Raw genomic sequence first — 22,396 nt, 5'->3', positions numbered from 1 at the left:
ATGTATTCTCTCACAGTTCTGTAGGCCGGAAGTCCGAAAACAGGATCACTGAACTGAAATCAAGGTGTCAGCAGGGCCATGCTCCCTGGGATTCTAGGGAAGAATTTGTTGCTTGTCCCTTCTGGTTTCTGGTGGCTGCCAGCAAACCTTAGCTTGTGGCTGGATCACTCTAATCTCTGCATCCATAGTCCTGTCGCCCTCCCCTTTGTCTGTGTCTAATCTCTTTGCACCTCTTATAAGGATATCTGTAACGCATTTAAGGCCCATTTGGGAAATCCAGGATAATCTCCCCATCTCAAGATCCTTAATTTAATCACACCTGCAGAGCCTTTTTTTTTTTTTTTTGGCCATATAAGGTAATGTCCACAGGTTCCAGATATTTGGATGTGCATGTTTTGGGGGGAGCCATTATTCACTCTACCACAATAAGCATCTTAAAAGTGTCCTGATTGTGAGTAAAGAGAAAAAAGGAAACACTTCTTTTTTTTTTTTTCCTTTTAATGTTTGTTTATTTATTTGTTTGTTTATTTGAGAGAGAAACCCCAAGCAGGCTCCACACTGTCAGCCCAGAGCCAAATGTGGGGCTCAATACCACTCAATAAACCATGAAATCATGACCTGAGCTGAAATCAAGAGTCAGACGCTTAACTGACTAAGCCACCCAGGTGCCCCTCAAGGCAACTCTTAATTTCATTTCTTTTATCAGACAATGGTTACATATAGCATTGAGTACAATAACAAATTTTTAAATAATTTATGTAAGGTTATAGTATAAACTTTAAAAAAGATGATTACTGATGAAATTTAACTTAATATAAACTTAAGTTACCTATAAAGTTTTTACTAAAGGCCATCAGAGATAGTACTACATAATTTAAGTGTTTGGGTTTTTTTTAAGTTTATTTATTTATTTTGAGAGAGAGAGGCTCTCAAGCAGGTTCTGAGCTTTCAGCACAATCTCCCAAACCATGAGATCATGACCTGAGCTGAAATCAAGAGTAGGGCACTTAACCAACAGAGCCATTCAGGCACCCCAGTACCATGTAATTTATTTTTTTGTTAAAAATGTTTTTGATGTTTATTTTTGAAAGAGCACGAGCAGGGGAAGGGCAGAGTGAGAGAGAGACAGAGAGAGAGAGAATCCAAAGCAGGCTCAACATGGGGTTTGAACTCCTGAACCACGAGATCATGACCTAAACTAAAGTTGGACGCTCAACCGACTGAGCCACCAAGGCACCCCTGTAATGGTCTTTATCTTTTAAAAACAGGTCAACTCAATCTAGAACCAATAGTACAGAAGTGAAATGTTACTTTTGTTCATTACTAATGGAAGTTAAACAACTATTTAATGAAAAAATTCCTAAAATTAATATTTTAATAGATCATGGGATTTCCATTTTAAGGGGGCTCCCCACCATTTGTAAAAGTAATGCATGCATATTGTGGACAATTGGGACAATGAAGGAATATATAAAGAAAATCCACTGATGGTCACATTTTGTTATATTTCCTATAAGCCTTTTATGTATGCATTTTTTTTAAGTTTGTTTATTTTGAGAGAGAAAGAGAAAAATGCGAGCGAGGGAGGGGCGGAGAGAGAGAGGGACAGAAAGAATCCCAAGCAGGCTCCATGCTGTCAGCATAGAGCCTGATGCAGGGCTCGATCTCACAAACCGTGAAACCATGACCTGAGCTGAAATCAAGAGTCGGACACCAACTGAGCTACCTAGGTGCCCCTGCACTTTTAAATATATGACTGGGGTCATAAACAATTCTGCTTCCAGCATTTTTTTCCTTTTACATTGTAATTAAAATTTGAAATGCTGATGATTAGGTGAGATTCCCAAAGTAAGACCTGGGTTTTACAATTGGAGTATTTGAAGCAGGCTGGGTAGTTAATTAGACTTTAAATATTTCATATCTTTGCAGCTGGCTAAGACTTTATTTTCATCTTTTAGTGTGTTTGATTTTTTTTATAGGTTTCCAAATTAGTCAAACATTTTAGAATGCATATTTGTTTAAAGGGGAAGAATATAGATGAAATTTAAGAATTATAAATATGGTAAGAATTAGAGGGGTGCCTGGCTGGCTCAGTCAGAGCATGTGACTCTTGATCTTGGGATTGTGAGTTGGAGCCCCACGTTGGTGATAGAGTTTACTTTAAAAAAAAAAGGCGGGGGGGTGCCTGGATGGCTCAGTTAGTTAAGATTTTAGTTAAGGTCATGATCTCACAGTTCATGAGTTTGAGCCACGTGTCAGGCTCCTCCCCCGCTCAAGTGCACACGAGCTCTCTCTCTCAAAATAAATAAACTTAAAAAAAGAATTATAGAGAAGTCTTCTCATAGACGAGTAAATGGAAGCACTACATAGAGAACGTATTCAATCATTTAAGTATATTAAAGCTTGTAGAGTAAAATGGGAGATTTAATTCCTACACAGGAGGTAGTTATTGAGTATTATGTTGCCATTTTTTAGCACTATAAATATGTTATATGTAATATATTTAATAGTTTCATTGTAAATTCCTGAACTAAAATAAGCAATAGAGTTAAAATTATTAGCCTTTTCATTATTTTTCTTGTTCTAAAAGGTAGATACTTCCCTTAATTTTAGGACACTTGAATGTTAATGGACCATCTTCTTGGAAAATAGTTTATTTTATGTATTTATTTCTTTCAAACAAAAGGTCCTGCATATTTATTACTGAATCATCTTACTGGTGCAGAAGCATAGTAACAGAGAAAAATCATTTTTCTAGTAAAACATGTTTATTGTTGAGGTGGTAGTGATGTTTACAGAGTGATAGAATACAAGTATGTAACCTTCATGCAGCATAAATATATATGCCATCTCATGTGCTATCCATTCTAGACCAGCTTGGTTCTTCTCCAGTGGCTCCTCTTGGAGTTGTACCTGATTTTATTACCAGTTTTCATCCGAATTCACTGGGGAATGGGATGATTCTGCTTTTGTTTCTTGGCCACGTTTTTTTGTTTTGTTTTGTTTTTTTGTTTTAATCTTTATTTATTTTTGAGAGAAAGAGAGACAGAATGTGAATGGGGGGAGGGGCAGAGAGAGAGGGAGACACAGAATCCGAAGCAGGCTCCAGGCTCCAAGCTGTCAGCACAGAGCCCGACGTGGGGCTCGAACTCACAAAACATGAGATCATGAACTGAGACGAAGTTGGACACTTAACTGACTGAGCCACCCAGGCACCCCTGTTTCTTGGCCACATTTTAAGCGTGATTCTGCAAGTCTTGTGAGAAGACCCAAATCAGAGTATATTAATGTGCGGAGATGGGATTCAAACCCAGGTCATCCGAGCTCCTAGGCTAGGGTACCTTCCAGACTTCCCTGCTGCTACCCATGGTAAGAAGCAGTTAACTTCACACACCACAATGGCAAAGAAGAGGAGAGAGAAAAAATAGTTTACTTTTTGAGTGAAATTATAATGAATAATGGTTAGCCCATTGACTCATACAAAGCGTAGTTGAATACTATAGAATGAAAAATTGATTAAGATAATAACATACCCAAATAACCTGCCCTTCAAAATATGTATGTAGTTCTAATGAACTTGAGTACTTTTTTAGATTTAAGATTATTTTGTTTTGTTTTGTTTTGTTTTTGCATTGTGTTAATGTCTGAGAAAAGAATGAGATTCTATAAATGCCCATAGGATTTTTATTAAGGTATTATCTTTTTCTAGCTTAAAGCAATAAATGTAGATCTTCAAAGTGATGCTGCTCTGCAAGTGGACATTTCTGATGCTCTGAGTGAGAGAGATAAAGTAAAATTCACTGTTCACACAAAGGTAAATGTGATTTTGTACTTGTACTATTTTAGCTATTTATTGTGCAGATGTTATATATGTGATAATATATTGACTGGAACTTTGGTTTTGAACATAATTAGAAGTAAACTATATTTTAGTTTATAAGCTACTGCTTTTATTGTAACAGTTTTAAGGAAATGTACTTGTTAAATTTTTTTTAAATTTTTTAAGTTTATTTATTTATTTAGAGAGTATCCGTGAGGGAGGGAGGGAGGGAGGGGCAGAGAAAGAGGGAGAGAGAGAGAATCCCAAGCAGGCTTTGGGCACGCAGGGCTCCATCCCACAAATTGTGAGATCATGACCTGAGCCAAAGTCAGGAGTTAGACACTTAACCAACTGAGCCATCCAGGTGCCCCAGGGAAATGTACTTTTTTTTTAAAAAATGCACTTTTTAAAGACTAACATTTACCAATTACTCACAAAACCTAGGTGTAATGCAGGTTTAATTTTCTTTAGACTTCTATTAATATCTTTCATCATTCTTGTTTTCAATTTTGTTTTGTTCTTTCAGTTAATTAAATTACTGTCTTACAAATTATTTTCTTCTTGGATTTCAGTTTTTAGGCATATTTTCAGACTGTAGATCTATTTTTCTTTGAATAGTTGAGTTTGATGTATATTAGTAAGATAACTTTTAAATGGTGGTAGCAGTATAAGTATAATAAGTCTGTCAAATTATTTTCTCAAACATCCCAGGATAATTTTGTCTGATGTCTCCGAGTTTTCATAATAGAGTTTAAAAGTGCTGATAATCTTTCGCATGAGACTAATTTACAAAAATAAGATTAAAAATATTTACTAAAAGCCTTTTAGTGCAATTTTGATTTTTATTCAAGAGAATCTCTGTCTTTGCAGAGTTCGTTGCCAAATTTTAAACAAAATGAGTTTTCTGTTGTTCGACAACATGAGGAATTTATCTGGCTTCATGATTCCTTCGTTGAAAATGAAGACTATGCAGGTTATATTGTGAGTATTGGGGTTCCATTTTAATCCCATTTTCTAGGAGCTTTTTAGGTACTTTATTATGTGTTAAATTTTTAGTGAACTGGTGTAATTTTTTTAAATTGCCAATTAGAAAACACAATGTACGATCACCTTTTATCCTAAATTGCCTAGTTTGAAAGTGTGGAGTTATGGCTATGTTATGCTCCTTCATTTAAATTTTTTTTTTTTTCCAACGTTTTTTATTTATTTTTGGGACAGAGAGAGACAGAGCATGAACGGGGGAGGGGCAGAGAGAGAGGGAGACACAGAATCGGAAACAGGCTCCAGGCTCCGAGCCATCGGCCCAGAGCCCGACGTGGGGCTCGAACTCACAGACCGCGAGATCGTGACCTGGCTGAAGTCGGACGCTTAACCGACTGCGCCACCCAGGCGCCCCTATGCTCCTTCATTTAAATTTAAATTCTTATTGTTTACTGGAAGTGAAATGGGTTTTTCCTAGGGATTAATTAAGGGGATGTTACAAACCATACTGGTTTTGAACACTTAGGTAGACAAATACTTAGAGTTGGAGGTACCTTAAGAAGTCATCTAATCTAAGTATGTACCAGATGTTGTGCCTTAGCCATTGTCCACACTCAGATTCCTGAAATTTAGTTTCATTTGATATCCTTGAAATTATCCTGACTTGATTCTTTCTCCATCCTTGTGCTACTTCTTCTCAGTCATTTGCTTTTTCTTTGTGTAACTCGAAATTTGGTTGACCACTGGCCGTACATTTTTTTCTTTTTTTTCTTTAAAAAAAATTACCAGTTTATATAAAGGATACAACCAGACAGCCCAAAGGAAGAGATGCATAGGACAAGGTACAGGGATTGGGGTTGGGGCATAACTTTCATGCCCTCTCCAGGTATACCACCTTCCACCTCCATAGCATGTCAGTGTGTTCACCAAACTGGAAACTCCTTCTTCTCTTCCCATCTTATTTCCACCTTTTCTTCCTCATCTTGTCTAATGGCATTTTCTTACTACAATTTCCTTCTATAGACTAAACACTCCTCAAAGATCAAGACCATCTTTGCTTGTTTTTTTTAATATTTTTTTTTATTATTACACTATATGTTAACTAACTTGGATGTAAATCTTAAAAAATAATAAGTAAAAAAAATACTTAATCACATATAAAAAAAGTTTGTTTTTGTTTTTGTTTTTTTTTTCAAATTATTTTAGCTAGCAGGAACAGGGAAGAGGAGCAGAGAGAGAGAGAGAGAGAGAGAGAGAGAGAGAGAGAGAGAGAATCTTAAGCAGAGTCTATGCTTAGCACAGAGCCTGACACAGCGCTTGACCCTATCACACTGAGATCATGACCTGAGCCAAAATCAAGAGCCAGATGCTCAACCAATTCAGCCACCCAGGACCCAGGCACCCTAAGATAGATAGATAGGTAGATAGGTAGATAGATAGATAGGTAATTAATTACTTATTTTGGAGAGAATGCAGGTGGGGGAGGAGCAGGGAGAGGGGGACAGAGGATCTGAAGCGAGCTCTGTGCTGACAGGCTGACAGCAGCAAGTCCGACGTGGGGCTCAAACTCACAAACCTTGAGATCATGACCTGAGCCAAAGTTGGATGCTCAACCGACTGAGCCACCCAGGTGCCCCTATTTATTTATTTTTAGTGTTTATTATTTTGAGAGAACATACATATGAGAAAAGGAGGGGCAGAGAGAGAGGTAGAGAGAATCTTAAGCCGGCTCCATGCTCAGGAGCCCAGCGAGGGGCTCAGTCTCACAGCTGCAAGATCACAATCTGAGCCAATATCAAAAGTCAGACGTTTGACTAAGCCACCCAGGCCCCTGCTCCAAGATTTTATTTTATTTTATTTATTTATTTTTTTAAACGTTTTATTTATTTTTGAGACAGGGAGAGACAGAGCATGAACAGGGGAGGGTCAGAGAGAGGGAGACACAGAATCTGAAACAGGCTCCAGGCTCTGAGCTGTCAGCACAGAGCCCGACGCGGAGCTCGAACTCACGGACCGCGAGATCATGACCTGAGCTGAAGTCGGCCGCTTAACCGACTGAGCCACCCAGGCGCCCCTCCAAGATTTTATTTTTAAGTGATCTCTACACCCAGCATGGGGCTTGAGCTCACAACCCCAAGATTAGGAGTCGCATACTCTACCAACTGAGTCAGCCAGGCACCCAAGACCATGTCTTGTTTATCTTTATATGCACATTGTTCAGTATCATGTCTGGTGCATAGTAGATGTGAGTATGTGCTTAGCTGTACTTGATGCTTCCTTCCCTGTTGCTTTCCTCAAGCATAACTCTTTTCTTGTATTCATTCTTTAACTTTTCCTCTACTTATCTTTTCTTCTTGCTTTCTTTGCTTCCCATCATTTTCCCTTAACAATTCTTATTTGTAAGCCCTTCCTTTTAAGGTAAACTTTTTTCTTCTATCCTTCCCTTGAAAGGTATGTCTCTTCTAGATACTATATTTTTACTTAAGATAAGTATTTACTCACTCCCTTACTGTGAGTGAATGGAATGAGGTTAGTCATTAATCTCTGTTTTGTTGTCTTGGTTTTAAGTCCGTGCTCTATGCTTCTGGTGCACTCCTCCAATTAAGGAACCCTTTTTAACGTCCCTTGGTGGATTGTACTGTTGGCATCCATGAATTTAAGAAACATAGAATAGCATAAAGCTACTATGAATTCATTAATTTAAAAATATATGTTTGTATTTGATCAAACTATTTACATACTTCTGAAAATTGGTATGCATATTAATTTAGTGTATAGTCAGAGCTTAATGTGTTTATACATTTGAAGACTCTAGGTTGCCACATAGGAATCTGCAGATTAAAGTTTGGGAACTACTGTTCTAATACTAGAAAATAGTGCTCTGCCGTATTTCTTCCTTGTGCAAAGGACCTAATCAAATTTTCTAACCTGAATTGAGATATTCCTGGTGCCGTGTTCATTCAAGATGTCTTTAGCTCTCCCAGACACAGTCTTTTATGGTAGCAGTAGTACAGTTGCTGTGAAAACTAAAAGTCTTTAAAATTAGTGATTTGGTTTTCTTACAGATCCCACCAGCACCACCAAGACCTGACTTTGATGCTTCAAGGGAAAAACTACAGAAGCTTGGAGAAGGAGAAGGGTCCATGACAAAGGAAGAATTCACAAAGATGAAACAGGAACTGGAAGCGTATGTGATTTTTGTTGTTGGTTTTGTTAATTGTGCTTATTTTAATGCCTTTTTTCTGTGCTCTCTGATATCCCATCCTTTTAATCATTTCACCACAGTGACCCTTTCTGAAAGATGCAGGTTTAAGCCAAACAACCAGTTTTAATGATCATGATCAGAGCCTACAGGAAAATTATAGAATAATTGTCTACATTGTAAAATTCTTTAAATTAATGTTTTAAATAGACTCTGAAAATTGAAAATGGGGGGTCCAAAACTTTATTTAAAAATAGTAGAAAGGGAAATAGGACTTTTTGAAGCAGAATATAAGTTGTTTTGGTTTTTATCTACAAGGCCTTAGTCATTGCCAACCTGGTTTTCTTTTTTCAATGTGTGCATACTACCCAAACTTCTGTTTTCTGTTTCTCATAGAAATATGCACCGAGCAACTCTGCACATACTCTGTTTTCTTTTTTAAAAAGTGTGTGTGTGTGTGTGTGTGTGTGTGTGTGCGCGCGCGCGCGTGCATGTGTGTGCACGCGTGCACCTGTCTAAATGGCTGTGTCTGTGTTTAATTTTTGCCCTCTTTCTGCCTATGGCTTCTGGCTAAGGGGAAAAGAATAGGAGCAAAGTAAAAAGAGAATAGTTTTAAAATGTTTTTCATTAAATGATTATTAGTTTCACATATACTAGAAATGCATTAAATCTTTGAAAAAACTGGAGATAACTTCTGTTTTGCGTTTAGCATATTTGCTGAAAATGCAGAATCTTTCCCTTCTTATTAGACATTTGAAGTAATTTTAGATTTACAGGATATTGTTTTCTGTATTTTGAGAGCAGTACAAGTAAACACTTTCCCTTGTATCATCATCACCTCCATCACTCTTTTTCTGATCATTTCTCCTCTTCATTCATTTCCTTTTCTCCTCTTCCACTTAGTTTCAGTTTTTAAGCATATATGCACCTGGCTACTAGACTCCTCTTCAGAATGCTAAACTCGTTTGACAAGATAAATTAGCAAAGTAGATCTTTTTTGTCAAAGTGTAAGGTGACATATTTTAAGATTTTTGTCCATGCTGGGTGCAAGCAATAGTCTGAGAGACAGAGATACATACTTTTATAGTTATAAGACTGAAAACTGGAAATTAGCAGAGCACATTAATATTAAAGAATCTGTGGTTTTCCAGTGGCCCTGATCATGATTCTTTTGTGGTCTGGTTAGGGGTTGGATAACAGAGAACCTTGGGTTTATTCTACTGCTACCTCCATCCTCTGCATCCTTCTTTTTTGTCTTCACTGAATGACTACCCTCACAGAGATCAAACTTCTCCCAACATTGGTCCTGCTGGTTTGCTGGTATGTAAAATTTATCCTCCTTGCACGTAGTTGAAGCAAGAATATTGGGCCTTTTCCTTGAGTGTTTCTTTTTTCAAACTGACGTATATTACTATATGATCACTGTGATTCACTGATGAAATTAAAATATTTTAAACATAATTTTCCAATGTAATGACAAAAATTAGTCTCTCTGTGGTGTGCTTTTTTTCTTGTGTGTTTGGGTCATTAGATGAAAATAATTATTAATGTTGAAAATATGCTTACTGAGGTTTGAGTTTAGATTTTTTTTTGTACACAGGTATTTAAAAGCAGTAATTATCGAGAAATTGATCCATAAAGATTGTATCAAATAATTTGTAGTGTACTTTCTCTGGAGCTGAAAACAAACACCCCTATAGTTATCTTTAACATCAACTTGCATAGGAAGAAAAGTTCATAAAACTTAAAAATATTAACATTTAAATATAATAAATACTATTAACTAGCATGAAGTCTTTTCAGAGCTGGATTTTATACATTTTATTAACAGTTCAACTAAAACCTTTGTTTACATGGATTATATATTTGTATCTTTAATTTTGCATTTAGAATAATTTGGAGTATTTGTTGAAAACTGTTACAGACTATTTTCTAGTTGATGCAGTGTTTTACCTTTAATTATGTGTATTGTTTCTAGTGAATATTTGGCAATATTCAAGAAGACTGTTGCAATGCATGAAGTGTTCCTATGTCGTGTGGCAGCACATCCTATTTTGAGAAAAGACTTAAATTTCCATGTCTTCTTGGAATATAATCAAGATGTGAGTATTGATTAAAGCAGTAATCAAGGTTTATTTTTAGAGTCACTGTAAAAGGCAGGGAGTAGTTAGAAAAAACCCTTTTTTTGTAATGTTCTTATTTTTCAAGGTAGTGTAAAATGACATTTTTTTTAGTGGTAATAGAGTATTTCAATACAACTAGAGAAGAAATGAAGAAATTGAAGAAATGAGGCTAAATCATGTTACTGCATGGGACATTGATTTTCATCTTCAATTGTGAACCTCTTAAGAAATAGGATTATCAACTTGATTGTTTCCTAAATTTGAGTTTGAAGTTTTCTGAAATTCCAGGGAGGTGCTTGAGCTAAAGAATTCTAGATTACTTTAGGGTTAATCATTGCCTTTTGATCTGTTTAACTGACCTTTTTCAGTGCCAATTGCTCCTAATCTTCCTCCTTCCCTGCCTGAAAACTCTGTTACAGTGCAAATAGAAAAATTGATGTGGTTGAGCTTTAAAGATTTCTTCATTCATAGTACTGGCAAAAGTTTTTTTAATGGATAGGTGATACAGATCTTGGGATTTATATTTGAATGACAAGATTAACTCATTTTAGCAGAAAATAAATGTAGCATAGTGCTTATTTGCTTATAAGTTGACATCAAGATCAAAGAATTTTATGTATATAAATTTGCCCTTCTGGTTTGGTTTTAGTAGACATGACAATAAAATATCCTAAGTCTAGCAATAGAGAGAACACATTTTTTTGAAAGGGTATGAAGTAATTCAGGATCACAGAAACAGCATTTTAAGCCTGGATACTTTCACAAGTGTAAATATGGTATGTGATACTGGCATGTGGTCGTTTACAACTAGGAACTGTAAAAAATTCTGGCTATGTCATGAATTATAGAAGCTGAAAATAACTTGTGACTGGGTTGCCAAAGAACACATGATAGAATGCTGTCATCACTTTTTTTACTTTTATGTGTTTGTTTTTGCTTAACCTTATTCATGGCCTTGGCCAAAACCTTAATAATAATTGGTAGAGCAGCTTAGGCATACAGTGAGTATTATCAGTGCAAGGCCACTTGAGCTAGAGGAGCCTCATGCTCTGTGTACTCTGTCCCATTGCCAAATCCCTTAGTACTATCTGAAATTATATGTCTGTATTTTAAATTTTTATGTATTTATTATCTGTTCTCTCTACTAAAATGTAAGCTCTCTGAAAGCAAGGCTTGAATTTTACACCATTGTATCCTCACTGCTTTAGAATAATGGCTGACAATTAAGATGTAAAATAAGTATTTGTTAAAATGATAAGTGAAAGATTATTGATTGTTTCCCAGTTGTGGTGATGGTTTTTTAACTTTTTTTTTTAATTTAAATTTTATAGTTAACATACAGTGCAATATTGGTTTCAGGAGTAGAATTCAGTGATTTATCACTTACGTACAACACCCAGTGCTCATCCCAACAAGTGCCCTCCTTAGTACCTATCATTCATCTAGCCCATCTCCCACCCACCTCCCTCTGTCAACCCAGTTTGTTCTCTGTCATTAAGAGTCTCTTGTGGTTTGTTTCCCTCACTTTTCTTTCCCCCTCTCTTCCCATATGTTCATCTGTTTTGTTTCTTATATTGCACATAGAAGCGAAATCATATGGGATTTGTCATTCTCTGGTTGACTTATTTCACTTAACATAATATATGCTAGCTCCATCCACATCATTGCACATGGCCAGATTTCATTCTTTTTGATGGCTGAGTAATATTCCATTGTATATATGTACCACATCTTCTTTATCCATTCATAAATTGATGGACATTTGGGCTCTCTCCATAGTTTGGCTATTGTTGATAATGCTATAGACATTGGGGTGCATGTACCCCTTCGAATCTGTATTTTTGTATCCTTTGGGTAAATACCTAATAGTGCAATTGCTGGATCATAGGGTAGTTCTATTTTTAGTTTCTTGAGGAACCTCCATACTATTCTCCAAAGTGACTGCACCAGTTTGCATTCCCACCAACAGTGCAAGAGAGTTTACCCCTTTCCCTGCATGCTTGCCAGCACTTGCTGTTTCTTATGTTGTTAATTTTAGCCATTCTGACAGGTGTAAAGTGGTATTTCATCATGGTTTTGATTTGTATTTCCCTGATGATAAGTGATGGTGATCATCTTTTATATGTCTGTTAGCCATCTGGATGTCTTCTTTGGAAAAGTGTCTGTTCATGTCTTCTGCCCATTTCCTCACTAGATTATTTGTTTTTTGGGTGTTGAATTTGGTAAGTTCTTTATGGATTTTGGATACTAAGCCTTTATCTGATAGTCATTTACAGATATCTTCTCCCATTCTGTAGGCTATCTTTTAGTTTTGTTGGTTGTTTCCTTTGCTGTGCAGGAGGCTTTTAAGTTTATTTTTGAAAGAGAGAGAAAACATCAGCAGGGGAGGGGCAGAGAGAGAAGGGGAGAGTGAATCCCAAGCAGGCTCCACACTCAGCATAGAGCCCCATGCAGGGCTCGATCCAACCATCAGATCAGGACCTGAGGTGAAATCAAGGGTCTGACACTTAACCGACTGAGCCACCTAGGTGCCCCAGAAGCTTTTTATTTAAGGAAGTCCCAATAGTTCATGTTTGCTTTTGTTTTCCTTAACTTTGGCAATGTGTCTAGTAAGAAGTTGCTCTGGCTAAGGTCAGAGAAGTTGCTGCCTGTGTTTTATTCTAGGAATTTGATGGTTTCCTATCGTACATTTAGGTCTTTCATCCATTTTGAATTTATTTTTGTGTATGGTGTAATAAAGTGGTCCAGGTTCATTCTTCTGCATGTTGCTGTCCACTTTTCCCAACACCATTTGTTGAAGAAACTGTCTTTTTTTCATTGGATTTCTTTCCTGCTTTGTCGAAGATTAGTTGACCATATAGTTGTGGGTCCATTTCTGGGTTTTCTGTTCTGTTCCACTGATCTATGGATCTGTTTCTGTGCCAGTACCATACTATCTTGATGACTACAGTTTTGTAATATAGTTTGAAATCTGGAATCGTGATGCCTCCAGTTTTGTTTTTCTTTTTTGGATTGCTTTGGCTATCAGGGTCTTTTGTGGTCCCATACAGATTTTAGGATTGTTTGTTCTAGCTCTGCGAAAAATGCTGGTGGTATTTTGATAGGGATTGCATTAAATGTGTGGATTGCTTTGGGTAGTATTGACATTTTAACGTTTGTTCTTCCAATCCATGAGCATGGAATGCTCTTCCATTTGTTAGTGTCCTCTTCAATTTCTGTCATAAGTGTTTTATAGTTTTCAGAGTACAGATCTTTTACCTCTTTAGTTAGGTTTATTTTCCTAGGTATGTTTTTGGTGCAGTTCCAAATGGAATCAATTCCTTGATTTCTTTTTCTGCTGCTTCGTTATCAATGTATAAAAATGCAACAGATTTCTGCATGTTGATTTTATGTCTTGTGACTTTGCTGAATTCATGTATTAGTTCTAGCAATTTTTTGGTGGAGTCTTTCAGATTTTCTACATAGAGTATCATGTGAAAGTTTGACTTCCTCCTTGCTGATTTGGGTGCCTTTTCTTTTTGTTGTCTGACTGCGGAGATTAAGATTTCCAATAATGTGTTAAATAGTAATGATGAGAATGGGTATCCTTGTCTTGTTCCTGACTATAAAGGAAAGGCTTTCAGCTTTCCCCCATTGAGGAGGATATTAACTATGGGTCTTTCATATATGGTTATGATGTTGAGATATATTCCATCTATCCCTACATTGTTGAGGGTTTTTATTAAGAATGGATGCTGTATTTTGTCAAATGGATTATTGATTGTTTAGATCAGATTTATAAATAGCTTTGGAAAAAAATTAAGGTTTCATAAATTTTCTCCCTTCAATATAGATTTCTTTTTCTTCCTCCCACTAATATATGCTTAATAGAGATAATGATGTCATACATTATAATAACCCTTTTAAAATTTTTTTTTTTAACGTTTATTTATTTTTGAGACAGAGAGAGACACAGCATGAACGGGGGAGGGGCCGAGAGAGAGGGAGACACAGAATCGGAAGCAGGCTCCAGGCTCTGAGCCATCAGCCCAGAGCCCGACGCGGGGCTCGAACTCACGGACCGCAAGATCGTGACCTGAGCTGAAGTCGGACGCTCAACCGACTGAGCCACCCAGGCGCCCCATATAATAACCCTTTTAATACCAGCACATGGTATTTCGGAGAAACTCTAAAAAGACAGGAAAGTGGTTTGCAAATATTTTTTAATCATTAATTAATAGCAAGTATATTAACAGGTTATAGAAGATTATAGGCCCCAGGGCACCTGGGTGGCTCAGTCAGTTAAGTAAGATCAGGTCATGATCTCACAGTTTATGAGTTTGAGCCCAGGATTGGGTTCTCTATCAGTGCAGAGCCTGCTTCAGATCCTCTGTCCCCATCTCTGCCCCTCCTCCGCTTGTGCTCCCTCCCTCTCTCAAAAATAAACAAACATTAAAAAAAAAGAAGGGACACCTGAGTGACTCAGTCGGTTGGGTGTGTGACTTCAGCTCAGGTCATGATCTCACAGTCCGTGAGTTTGAGCCTCGTGTCGGGCTCTGTGCTGACAGCTCAGAGCCTGAAGCCTGCTTCAGATTCTGTGTCTCCTTCTCTCTCTGCTCCTTCCCCACTCACACTCTATCTTTCTCTGTCTCTTAAAAATAAATAAATGTTAAAAATTAAAAAAAAGAAGAAGAAGAAGAAGAAAAGGTGTGCCTGGGTGGCTCAGTTGGTTAAGCATTTGACTCAGTTTCAGCTCAGGTCATGATCTTATGGTTGGTGGGTTCTAGCCGCGCATGAGGCTCTGTGCTGACAGCGTGGAGCCTGTTTGTGATTCTCTCTCCCACTCTCTGTGCCCCTCCCCTGCTCTCTCATTCCGTCTCTCTTGAAATATAAACTAATACAAAAAAAGTTTTTTAAAAAGAAGGAGATTATAGGCCCATAACTAAGAGGTTTTTCTCAATGTTCTAATGCTGTTTCATGGATCTTTACATACTTCAGTGGGGCAGGAAAAGCAATCTGCATGTGCTGTTTTGTTTTCTAAGTTTCAGAGAGCCATGGGACTGATAAGTTGCTGAAGTAGAGCTAGGGTGTCTTAAAGTCTAAAGAGGCCATCAGGCAGCTGAGAGGCCTAGAAAAGCTTATTCTAGCATTGAGTTGTTTGAGAAATAGTTGCTGTTGTAAGGAATGATTGCCTTTAATGTTCAGTGCCTTACTTAAGTAGTTGTATATCTTCTCTGTTTCTACTAGGTATAGTCTGAGTCTACTTAAGAGTAGAGTAAATATATAACCTCTTCAACACCCTAATGTCCATTCAGTTCTTGCTGCCTTATCAGTGGACATACCCAGGACCCTGCCTCATATCTGAGTTCTTAAGCCCTAGTATTAATAGACTCCAAACATAGACAGCTCTGTTTTTCCCTATTCATATTTTGATTGTTCTTTGACTCTGGTACATCTAGACCTTGATCTCTTCTGCATTTTGACCCTGTTAGCAGCCCTTTTGTCTTTACTTTGTTCTCATGTAGCCTAGATTGCCTGCTCCATCATTTATAACAAGGTTATATATGACTTCAAACAGCTCTCTCCCATTTTCCATAAAAGCTAATTTCAACTTGCAGCAGTTCCTCCTTGATGTAAAATGACCTTGTTCACTAGGAAATACAAGCCAATCAGAGATCAAATCCCACAACTCCACGTGTCTCCCACAACCCTCATCTGCCTTGGCAGCCACATGCATATATTAGCTTTTTTTTTTTTTTCTTCCTTTCCAATCTGGACAGCTTTTAATTTCTTTTGCTTGCCTAACTTCCCTGGCTAGAATCTCCAGTACAATGTAAAATAGAAATGACAAGAGCAGACATCCTTGTTTTGTCTATGATCTTGGGAGGAAAGCATTCACTATTTCACTATTAAGTGTGATGTTAACTGTGGGGTTTTCATTGATGCTCTTGATCAAGTTGAAGAAGTTCCCTTCTAATCCTAGTTTGTTGAGTGTTTTTATCATGAAAAAGTATAGCTATTGAGATGATAATGTGGTTTTGTCCTTTATTCTACTAATATAGTATATTACATTGTGCCTTTCCACTTTGACAAAGGTATCTTTCTAGCTATCCTGGATCCCATGTACTTCTGGATCTTTGGGATCTGTTCTGAGTTTCCTTCTTAACTCTGTGGCTCCTTCTTAGTGTCCTTTGTGAGCTTTTACCTCCATATATCCATTCATTTAAATAGGATCCTTCCAAGGTTCCTCACTGATTTCTCCAGAAATTTAGAAGTTCCTTTAGACTTCTAACTCTAAATTCTCCTGAAGTGATCTCATTGACTCCTATGGCTGCAGGTACTTTTATATCTATTAACTTATAAATCTGTATCACTTGTTTGAACTCTTCTTTAAATGCAGGCCTTCTTTTATGTTCTCTGTCTCAAAGAAGATACCAGCACCTTCCAATTTCTTAAGACCTAAAAATTACTCATGACTTTACTCCCTATTCCTTTTTTTTTTTTTTAAGTAGGCTCCATGCTGAGGCCTGAACTCAGACCCCGAAATCAAGACCTGAGCTGAGATCAAGAGTTGGACAGTTAACTCACTGAGCCACTCAGGCATCCCCCTGCTCCCTATTCCTATTAGGAAACACCAAATCCTGTCTGTTCTACTCTCTTACTATATTAGGAATGTGTCTACTTCCTTCTATCACCAGACCTAAAGATTAGTTCTGACTTTTATAACCCTTGATTGGGTTATTGAAACAGCCTCTGACTGGTCTTTCAACCTCCAGTCTTATCTTTCTCATTTTCTAAGTCTGTATTAAGTTCCCTTGGTGTTCTCGAAGTGCCGTATGGATTCCTCTAACATTGTACTGCTCACCCTATGTTTAATCATATGTTTCTCTGGATTCTCCTCTGCACCATAAATTACTCTTATAGAGTATGGACCACCTCTTAATCATCCTTATTTTCTGAACACCTAGCACAGTGCGTGATTGTAATATACATTTGTCACATTTGTCAATAGTTTTTAAATAAGTGAATTAGTTAATATAAGAACACAGTTTTGAAAAACACCCAGAGTGCATTCAGAGGCCTAAAGATACAGCAGTTTAGAAAGGTTTCATGAAGAGAATGTGTTTTAATTTCGATGTTTAATGAAGTCTGAATAGAATTTTTGGTGGGAAGAGAGACACTATTTCAGGAACAGGGGAACCTAAGCATTTAGAGCTTCTTTTGAGAACTATTTGGAACATAAGGTTCTGTGGGGGTTTGGCGGTGAGTACAAAGGTAAATTGAACCAGATTGTTGAAAGTCTTGAATACCATGCCTAGGGGATTGGCTTTTATTCTCTGAACATTGTGAAACTCTATAAAGTTATTGAGTAGGGAGGAGATGCTCAAAATTTAATTTTGGAAGTCCTCATCAGAATGGATTGGATTGAGGAAATGAGAGATGTTAACTAGTAGTCCAATGTGGTAGTTAAGCAAGAAATAATGAGGATTTTTACTAGGACAGTGAGAAAGGAAAGGGACAAATTTCAGACATTTGATGGTAGAATTTGAGCTTTGAGAGACAAAAAGAAGTTGTAGATTATTTCAAGATTTTTAATGAGTGGTATGGGGTTTTAGGGAACATGTGGGAATCTGAGAGATTGGTTGGATGGAGGGACCATGAAGGAGGGACCATGAATAGGGAGAACCAAGAAAAGGAAAGTTTTGGAGATTAGATTATAATGAATACTGCTTTAGTCTAATGTGAGGTTAGCAGAATTTCCATTTATAAGGATATGATCTAGGCAAATGGAAATAGAATCTAAGGTTCAGGAAAGAGCTTAGTGGTAGTGATCATGATTTGTGAGTCATTTATATAATGGTGAGCATTGAAACCATGGTAGTAGATAAGGAAATTAGATGGGCTATTCCTTTATGGGACACCCTGGTGCAGCAAGTGGTGAATAATAATGAAGGAGGCATTACTTTCCATATGTAATCTAAAAAAGAAAAAAATTGCCAACTTAAGTTTACCTTTCTTTCAGCTGAGTGTGAGAGGAAAAAATAAAAAAGAAAAACTTGAAGATTTCTTTAAAAACATGGTTAAATCAGCAGATGGAGTAATTGTTTCAGGAGTAAAGGTAAGATTTTATTTGATTAACAGAGGTATTGGTTTAAGAATCCACTTATTTTAAGAAGATAGAGATTTCAGATGTGCAGGTGACCATTGGAGGTAAAAGAGAAGTTTGAATAGTAGAATGTTTAGGCCTGAGAAACTGGGCCCCCTGCCCTGGAATCCACTCTTTAGAGCCCTTCCTTCTCCCAATGGGCGAGAGTTCTGCAGTCCAAGGGGATTTGCCCACCTGGAGCACATACCCCTTCCCTTCCAAACTAGACCATGCTTGAAGTATCTGGAACCCTGTATTTCTTTGCCCAAATCTGAAGCCAAGTCTTCCTCTTCTGTGGGTAATCAAGGGTGACCATGGGTCAGCTGGGGAAAGGGAAGGCACAGGGGAGGTCAGTGTGCAGAATGGAGTGTCCTGTTACATACATCTGAGGTTTCTTTAGGTGCCTTACAGAGCTGCAGGGTGGGGCACGAAGTGGGGCTCCATTTGTACATTTGCCCTTGGTCTTACAAATGTTAGGGGCAGACTTGGGTTCAGATCTGGAGTTAGAAGAGCTTCTTTGAGGTTTTAGTCTTGTCTTGGGGTGCCTGGCTCAGGTAGAGCATGAGGCTCTTGATCTCGGGGTCATGAATTCAAGCTCCACATTGGGCATAGAGCTTACTTAAATAAATAAATAAAAATAAAATTTAGGGGCACCTGGGTGGCTCAGTTGATTAAGCATCCGACTTCGGCTCAGGTCACGATCTCACAGTTTGTGAGTTCAAGCCTGACATCGGGCTCTGTGCTGACAGCTTGGAGCCTGGAGCCTGCTTCAGATTCTGTATCTTCCTCTGTCTCTGCCCTTTCCCCATTAGTGCTCTCTTTCTCTCAAAAATAAAATAAAATACATTTTAAAAAATAAATAAAGATTAAAAAATTTTTAAATATATAAATAAATAACACCTAAGTATTACATTATGAAACAAACACTAAGAAAGAGATAAATGATGCAGCTTTGTCATCATTACCTGTTTTTATAGATACATCTACAGTAAAACTTAGGTGGAAAGTACTATTCATTTGATTTATACTTTGGTTTTCAGAGATGGGTCACTTGGTATGTTGACATTGCATATGCCGTGGCTACTTTCTAATAAGAACCCTGCTTCCTTCCATTTAATGCTCTGTATTGAGTATGATTAGTAGTAACTAATATTTTTTGAACATTTACAGTGTGGTATTTGGTAGCACATACTTTATTTAATCTTCAGTCCTACAAGTTGGATGGTTTATCCCATTTTAATAGTCAAAGAAAGTGGTACATATGTATTACAAATTTTAAAGGACATTTTGTCAGCACTGATTCTTCTTGTGTTCTGTTGATGTGGGTCTTATATCATTTCAACTGCTGCTTTTTCAAAAACTCACTGCTATTTTAGAAAGGAAAGTATTTTTATTTTTTATTTTTTAATTTTTTTAAGTTTATTTATTTATTTTGAGAGAGAGAGAATGAGCAAAGGAGGGACAGAGGGAGGCGGGGACCGAGGATCCAAAGCAGCCTCTGAGCTGACAGAAGAGAGCCTGCTGTGGGGCTCTGAAGTTACTGATGAAATCAGTAGAACATCTGATTATTAGAGGATAGCTGTGCTGTTTTACTGGTTTTTTGTATTATAATGGTAAAGTGATTTATGTATTACACTAAAGCAAATAAGTGAAAAAATTATATTTTCTTTTGATCCCATAGGACGTAGATGATTTCTTTGAGCATGAACGAACATTTCTTTTAGAATATCATAACCGAGTTAAGGATGCATCTGCTAAATCTGATAGGATGACAAGATCCCACAAAAGTAAGGTTTTTTTCTCTGTGGCTAAAGCTTACCTTTTTTTAATGGAATAATTATAAAGTTTTTATGTTATTTACAGTTTGTAAAAGTCTTGATATAGAACAGTGGTTCTCAAACTTTGGTCTGTGAAGCCTTGACCCTAGGGCTCTTTTTATTTTTAGCAAGTCTGTGAGGTAAAAACTATCTTCATAATAATCCATGATGCTTTTTGTATTTTTCACCATGTTGATATTTACACTGATAATGCAAAAGCCATGGTGGATAAAATTACTGATGCCTTAGCACAGACCAGGGCAGTAGCACCAAATTATGCTAATAGTCACTGTATTCTTTCTACAGTGCATTTGCAGTTAGAACAGATTTTTCAATTAAGGATATCCTTGATGAAGGAGTAAAAATTATTAATTAATAAATCACTTCCCTTGGATTCACATTTTTTAATATCTGAATGATGGGAGGTATGTGTGAAGCACTTTGATTACATATGATGGTTCTCTCTAGAAAAGCATTTTAGTGATTGAGTTGCAACTAAACTAGTTGCTTTTTTCATAAAACCCCATTTTTACTTGAGAGAACAACGGACAAATGATGATTATTCATAGTTGAGTATTTGGTAGACATTTCCTTAAAAATTAAGTGACCCTGTCATTTTAAGGAAAACAACTGACAGTACTTGTTGACAATGATAAAAGTCAAGCTTTCCAGCAATAAGTAGAATTTTGGAAAACTTGTATCCATCCCCATGAGCTTGGTTCCCAATAATTAAAGACTGGTCTGAGGGAGGAGATTGATGGGAATATGTGAATTTTTGATACTGTTTATGTATACTGAAGTGTGTCAACATTTAGAAGGTCTGCATCATTCATTGAACCGATATTTTCTAAATGATCAAATACATGATGTTACAAAATCACGTATGTAAAAGATTCATTCAAAGTTCAAGATAGGCTAATGGGGTTTTTTAACATCTTTATTGAGGTAAAAATTGATATCAGTAAGCTGCAGTATTCAGAGTATACAATTTGATAAGTTTTGACATATGTGTAAAATCATCACTACAGCCAAGATAATTAATATATCTATCACCTCCACAAGTTTCCTTATAGCCCTTTGTAATTCCTCCTTCTCACCCTGTCCCCAGGTAACCACCGATCTGCTTTTTGTCTCTGTAGATTAGTTTGCATTTTCTAGAATTTTATATAAATGGAATCATATTATATGTACTCTTTATTATTTGGCTTTGAAATTCAACAAAATTATTTTGAGATTCATTCATGTTGTGTGTATTGAGAGGTTATTCCTTTTTATTGCTGAGTATTATTCTATTGTATGGATATATCACAGTTGTTCATCCATTCAGCTATTGGTGGACATTTGGGTTGTTGTTAGCTTTTGGCTGTTATAAATCTGATGTGAACCATCTATATGTAAGTCTTTGTATGGACATGTGCTTCCGTTGCTCTTGGGTAATACCTGAAAGAGTAACCAGGTCATGTGGTAAGTGTATATAATTAACTTTTTAAAAACTTTGGAAAAAACTGCCACTTTTTTCCCAAAATGATTGTACCATTTTATATTCCTACGAGCTGTACATGAGTGTTCCAGTTGCTCCACATCTTTTCCAACAAGGATACTCATTCTTTACTCATTCTTTCTCATTTCAGCCATTCTCATAAGTCAGTAATGTCTCTGTGTAGTTTTAATTTTTAATTTGCATTTCCCTAATGACTAATGATGTTGAACATCCCTTCTTACATAAATCTCCTAGCTTTTTTCTTCTTTACCAAAGTTGTTTTGGCCCCTCTAGGTTCTTTACATTTTCATATGGATTTTATTTTTTTATTTAAATTTTATTTAGTTAACATACAGTGCAACATTGGTTTCAGGAGTAGAATTTAGTGATTCATTACTTACAATACTCCGTGCTTATCACAAGTGCCCTCCTTAATTTCCATCACCCATCTAGCCCATGTCTTACCCACCTCCCTCTGTCTACTCTCTATCGTTTGTTCTCTATTGTTAAGAGTCTCTTGTGGTTTGTTTCCCTCTCTTCTCTTCCCCTTCCTTTCCCATATGTTCATCTGTTTTGTTTCTTAAATTCCACATATGAGTGAAATCAAATGGGATTTGTCTTCTTCTGATTGACTTATTTCAATTCATATCGATTTTAGAATTAGCTTGTCACTTTCTACACAAATGCTGTCTGGGATTTTGGGGTTGTGTAGAATCTGTAGGTCAGTTTGGGGAAGATTGACATCTTAACCATATTGACTCTTCTGATACGTAAATATAGTATATCTCTCCATTTAGTTTGGTCTTCCTTATAATTCTCTCAGCAGTGTTTTTTAACTTATATTGTAC

At 36.8% G+C, this 22,396-nt stretch overlaps 1 protein-coding gene across 1 annotated transcript in view; it reads left to right on the top strand.

Annotated features, from left to right (window-relative positions):
- Positions 1–22,396, top strand: part of SNX6 (sorting nexin 6) — a 62,006-nt gene that overhangs the window by 12,763 nt on the left and 26,847 nt on the right. Inside the window, exons 3-8 of the mRNA XM_058738791.1 lie at positions 3,710–3,814; positions 4,691–4,801; positions 7,867–7,988; positions 9,982–10,105; positions 18,129–18,224; positions 19,933–20,038. Of these exons, the coding sequence (XP_058594774.1) occupies positions 3,710–3,814; positions 4,691–4,801; positions 7,867–7,988; positions 9,982–10,105; positions 18,129–18,224; positions 19,933–20,038 (664 nt within the window). The remainder of the gene's footprint in view (positions 1–3,709; positions 3,815–4,690; positions 4,802–7,866; positions 7,989–9,981; positions 10,106–18,128; positions 18,225–19,932; positions 20,039–22,396) is intronic.

Source organism: Neofelis nebulosa, chromosome 7, assembly GCF_028018385.1.
Source record: "Neofelis nebulosa isolate mNeoNeb1 chromosome 7, mNeoNeb1.pri, whole genome shotgun sequence".
Taxonomy (NCBI): domain Eukaryota; kingdom Metazoa; phylum Chordata; class Mammalia; order Carnivora; family Felidae; genus Neofelis; species Neofelis nebulosa.
This window is presented reverse-complemented; position numbering and strand designations above follow the sequence as displayed.